The 5,430-nt window shown below is 49.1% G+C and overlaps 1 protein-coding gene across 3 annotated transcripts; it reads right to left on the reverse strand.

Moving 5' to 3' along the window:
• Positions 1-2,641: 2,641 nt before the first annotated feature.
• On the reverse strand, positions 2,642-4,807 carry LOC135361934 (spindlin-2). 3 transcript variants are annotated; one of them, XM_064574137.1, is made up of 2 exons: positions 4,450-4,807; positions 2,642-3,777 (listed from the first exon to the last, which is right to left on the reverse strand). In XM_064574137.1, exon 2 carries the CDS (start codon positions 3,773-3,775, stop codon positions 2,999-3,001), a length of 777 nt encoding a protein of 258 aa, XP_064430207.1. In that variant the 5' UTR covers positions 3,776-3,777; positions 4,450-4,807; the 3' UTR covers positions 2,642-2,998. The 3 variants fall into 3 exon arrangements, with proteins under 3 accessions (XP_064430207.1, XP_064430206.1, XP_064430205.1); XM_064574136.1 differs by having other exon boundaries at positions 4,395-4,807; XM_064574135.1 differs by having other exon boundaries at positions 2,644-3,777; positions 4,383-4,804.
• Positions 4,808-5,430: the final 623 nt, after the last annotated feature.

Consider the following 5,430-nt stretch of genomic DNA (forward strand, 5'->3'; position numbering starts at 1 on the left):
GCCAGATCCCCATCACCTCTCTGAACCTGCTTCCTGGTATTCTCTACCTCACTCACTTGGCTCCAGCCATCCTGGTATCATCAGTGTTCCTTGAGCATGTCAGGCTTACTCCTGCCCTGCTGTCCCTCTACCTGGAATGCTCCTTCCCTGGACAGCCACAGGGCTGGTCCTCTCACTGCCTTGGTCTTTACTCAAAAGCCACGTTCTCAGTGAGCCCCTCCCTGGACTCTTATCTATCCAATTTCAGTCTCCCACCTGGAATTCCAATTCCCCATCCCTTGCTTTATTTATCCTTTCTTAACACTTATCACTTTGAGAATACTTTACATTTCACTTACTGTATCTTGGCTACTGTCTGTCTCCCACACTAAAATGAAAGCTCCACCAGGGTAAGATTGTTTTATTTGTTTATTTTGTTCATTACCATATCACCAGTACCTGTGCCTGAAGACTGCCTGGCAGAGAGCCCACCTAAAGTAAGGATTGGTGGGATGAAGACAAAGCAAATGAATTAAAAAGCAAATGGGGTCTGCTTAAGCCAAAAGTAGAGCTAGGCAGTTCCCCCTGGGTCTAGCCCCAAAGCTACAAGTGCAAATGCCTTCAGGGGACAACTGGGAATTTTATTAGAGTGAATCAGGCCAGCTGGGGGGCATGGCTAGTTTGAGAGAACATTCAGAGCCTAAAATGGGCTGAGCCCTTCCTCAGACCCAGCTGCTTGTATTCTTGCTGGAATGTGGGCCATAATCCTCAGTTTATTGTTTTGTTTTCAGGTGGGCCAGAAATACGGATTTTTGTAATGTGAAATCTCCCAGATGTCTAAGTAACTAATTTAAAAATAGAAAACAATAAAAACACCGGGATCAAACAAAACATGACAGCTGGCTGAAATTTGGCCCATGGGTGGCCTGCAGGTGTTTTGCTAGACTAAATTTCATGATGTATGAAAGAAAGAAAACTAATCCCTGCAAGGTGGGCTTGCCATGGGCAATTCTTCAGGCAAACCATTTCAGGCCATGTTGGGTGGAAATAGTGAACTGGAATTACCACCTTTGTTCGACTTCTGGAAGCTCCTTGCCAACAGCTACACCCCTGTCCCACTATGTATGGAGTTAGGGAAGCCTGGGGAGTGGGGCCACCTTAACTCTTTCTCTGAGGGCAGGGGTATATTTTAGTGAAGTGCGGAGTGGGGAAACCAGAGAGAGTGTCTTGAAGGGACCTTCCACAGCAGGACTGGGGAAAGGCAAGGAGAAAAAGAGGACACAGACCCATGTGTTGGGGCACCATATCTCTGAGGGACTTTATTGGCGTTACTGCACCCTCTCCCCACTAACCACCGCCTTTATAGGTGGCATTATACAGTTGAAGAAGTTAGTTATACAAAGTCACAACTCCCAGCCCGACTGCCCCATGCCATCCATCTCACCTGGAAACAGAGATGCACAAACTTCCATCACAGCTTCTCTGTGTGCTTGGGGTGGGCAAGACTGGCCAGGATGTACCTGTGAAGGGTCGGTAGCCACCAGCTTTGTCGGGGTATAGCCTGAATGGGGCTTCTGGAGGCAGCAGACCTCCATTCAGTGAAGCATTGGGTGGAGCCACCTGTGGTTTCAGGCAGCTGCTGAGAGAAGCATGGACTGTCAAGTACTCCCCATGTCCTGGAGAGAAACATTAGACTCAATCCTCTGATGCCCCTCCTCTATAGGGAGGCAAGGCACAGTCCAGTAGGGGAAAGAACAGCGAGGGGACTCCTGTACCTGTGTTCAGCAAGGTTCCTTTTTTTTTTTTTGATAAAATACTTTCCAAACCAAAGGTGGCACATCTAAGTCCTGAGCACCCCGCTGACCCATTCCCCACAAGAACTGTTTATCCAGCATAGGGGGAATGAACCAAGAACTTCAGGTCCAAGATTTACTGCACCTGGGTCCTCTGGGAAAAGTGAGGAGGCTGCTCACAGCCCCCTGCTCATGGGGTGTCAGGTTAGTGTGTTTAGGCTAAGGCTTGGGGTTCTACTCAGCAGGTGTGGCATGAGCTCTCTGAAGTAAGAAAAGCCTTTTAGGTATAAAGTTGGCTCCTGCTTAACTCTTGAGTCATCCCTGTCAAAATGCCATTCTAGGGAGCTTCCAGTCCATTTGGTTCTTTGACAGCTATCACATCCTTTCTGCACAGACCGAGGGAGAACAATGTGGATACTGCCAGAAGTCCAACTTTTTCCTGGGCCTCCCCATCTCTCATGGGCCCCACTCCCCACACCTTCTTTTCTGTGTTCTCACTTCCTCTGTCGGTCTTTCTCCTTGGAATTCTTTCTTCCTCAGTATTCCTCCCCTTCTGGCTCCTTACTCATGCATAGACCCTCCTTTTGAGTATCCTTTAGCCCCTCTCCAGATTCCTGCCAACTCCTTCTTTCTTCCGCCTTGCTCTGGACCTCTTCTAAGCTTCTTTGTGTCCCTCTCTGCTCAAGGCATTCTGTCTGTTTTCCTCTAAGTCCCAAGATCTCACTCTCCCTCTGTTATTCTCCACCCCCTCCCAGTTGGGTGCCTCTCTCTTAGGTCATCCCTCCCCCAGAGAGCCTCTCCATTTCTGGCCCTGCCCCACCTCTTCCTAAGCAGTCACCTCCCCTTCTTCCTCCCCCCACAGCCCATCTCTAGTTCCTTCTCCTCCCCCATCTCTAGACCAGGCCAGCTAAGTCCTATTCCATTTTTAGATGACTGATTATGATACTAGCTGAACTTTATTCACAGCCTGCATTTACAGCTGTCCCTTCCTTCCATGCCCCATCCACCAAACACACCCAATCTTTTCAACATGACAAAGTCCTTACACACAGCATGTCATGTCCACATAAATTTGTATTTTTCAGAACAAAACAACAGTTATGCTGGCAGAGATGTTGAATTAACAGGGACCCTTAAGCTTTCAATACACTGAAAAGCAACATTATTTTGCATGTCTACAAAGTATACATTTGTTTTCACAAATGTGGCAAAGTTTACCCTAACAGTTAGGACTTTTTCACCAAATCATAGACATAGATATGGAAATCATCATCAAACTTGATGAAATACACAGAGGGTTTGGCTTCCACTTGGTGAATGACCATGCCAATCCGTTTGGAGCCATCTTCTTTGGTATATTCCACATGTTTACCTATCAGGCCATCTACAACTCCTCCTGGCTCCCTCTCTGCTGGGGGAGACTCACTGGACTCTGGCATGATACGGAGGTCTCCTTCTTTATAATCATCTAGAAGCTGGTACATGTACAAGACAGGATCTTTCTCATAGGTAATATAAAACCAGGCTTTCATGATAGGTGCTTGGGCTAAGACCATTCCCCTCCATTCATCCTTAGAACCATGCTCACCCTCAAACATATGTTCCACAGCTTTACCAATTATGGTGTTTGCAAGGTTTGCATCACTCACTTGAGATGATGCCACCCTGTCGGAAAGAATTTTAAGAGACAAAACTCTTTCATCTCTGTGAAGTTCCAGTCCATAGACACAGTCAATTCCATCATATTTGACCAGATAAAGAGAGGGATTTATAGGCACCTGATCCAGAACGGTTCCTTTCCACTGGGTGATGGGCTCATCACCTTCCTTCCATCCATGCGAAATTCTGCAGCCCACGATGTTCCTGCGGGACTGGGACGAAGGTCTACCCCTCTGCTTCTTTTGGGAGGCTTTTTTCTTCGTCATGTTTGCCGACCCAGTGGCCCGACCCACAGCTGCCCTGGTTTGTTGCCCTTCAGCCTCCTGTGCGTTGGGGGTCTTCATGCCTGCAGGGGGAGAAGAGAAGATAAGAGAGAAACATTCAATATGACATAAGGTGAAGTTCTCCCAACAGCGACGTGTCTACGTACCCTGCGCCAGAACCTAAATTTTTCCCATGAGCCTGGCAGCAGTGCTGGAAATCCTGGCTGCGTGCCTGCCAAGTGCTCTCCCTCCTAGGTTCCTTTAGGCTGCGGGGAAGGGCGGCAGCGGCAGTGGTGCTGGCTGGGGTTTGGAACTCTGCAGGAGGGGGCGGGCTACCTCCTTGTTCAGAACCCACTGCCTCCATCACCCGCCACTGGCCCCCACTCTCAATCCCCTGCAAAGCGCTTATCCCTTCACCGCCTTAACCCGCACGCACTCCCTGTCGTCCTGCCCTGGACGCCTCAGCCTGCTGCCCTATATACGCCCCTTGTCTGCCCAGGATCGCTTTCCCGGCATCCAGTGCCCTCGCTTCCCCAGGCTCACCTTCAATTTCTTGCCTGGCTCCTAACGCCACCCCGTTTCCTATTTCCCATCGCACTCCCCTACTCCAGCCTCACCCGGCGCCCGCCCCCACCCCTTATCTCCTGCAGGAGTCCACCCCATCCCCCTTCTCCATCCTGGAGCCCACCAATGGCCTTGCCCTGCCTGGCGTCCACCGCCCCGGATCGCGGGCCTCACGTGCCCAAATCGGACACCTCGCTGCTGCCTCCGCGGTGAGCCTGTGTCGAAGGAGGATCAGCAGGCGACGAGCCGGGTGCCTGCACGGGCTGGGAGGGGAGGATCCGTAGGCGGGGAGCGCGACTAGCAGGGCGGCTGGGTAGGCGAAGAGGATGGCGGCGGTATCCCCCCTCTGAGCTTCGCGGGCCCTCCGCCTCCCTGTCGGCGGCGGCGGCGGCCCCTCTGCCACATCGGGCTCCCACCAGCCGCTGCTGCCGGCGCAGTCTCCTCCCTCTTTCTGTATAGGAGTAGCGTTTTCAGTTTCCTGTTGGTAAAGAGGCCTCCCCTTCCTGGTAAACACTAGGCAACCAGCCTTCCTAGTCCTGAATGAACTCCTGGTCTGCTCCTCCTCTTTCCAAAATTCTGATCCTTGGGATTTATAGGTTGTCCTTTCCTCTTCCTGTGTACCAGCACCATCTCAGGCTGTCTAGCTCCACCTCTCATCTCCCCTGCTGGAATGTCTTTTCATTTTTCGCATATTCTGCACACTTTTGTATACAGACAAATTGACCAGGAAATACCCCAAATACATACGAATACAGAAATCCTTTATATTCGTGCAGAAATATATGTATGTACACACACACACACACATATATATGCTCATTGTCTCTATGTATTTACAGATAATCATATCCCCAGACACATAAACCCAAATATACACCTCTCCAATCACACAACACACAGACATAATTCTCTGAATACACATACACAGAAATACATATAATAAGAGCTTTTCCAAAGCAGGCTTAGGCATCTTAGATTTGGAGATCTAGCTTTGGAGAAATAGTGTCTTATTTTAAACTGAGGGAGTTATTATTGAATGTGATTACAGTTAGTAATAACCTTAGCTAGTTTTGCATAGAATGACATCCATTTTGAGTCTTGTTTTTAATGTTTTCTGTTGTGTATAGATTTTTTCAACAATATCTTATAATTCTCTAAAATATCAATATTAT

Source organism: Mirounga angustirostris, unplaced genomic scaffold (genome assembly GCF_029215605.1).
Source record: "Mirounga angustirostris isolate CCGP_5_RB_7025 unplaced genomic scaffold, mMirAng1.0.hap1 SCAF_11, whole genome shotgun sequence".
NCBI classification, from domain to species: Eukaryota; Metazoa; Chordata; class Mammalia; order Carnivora; family Phocidae; genus Mirounga; species Mirounga angustirostris.

Bases quoted from the DNA above. Each gene is read 5' to 3' on its own strand.
- LOC135361934 (XM_064574137.1), bottom strand. From the start codon at position 3,775: ATGAAGACCCCCAACGCACAGGAGGCTGAAGGGCAACAAACCAGGGCA.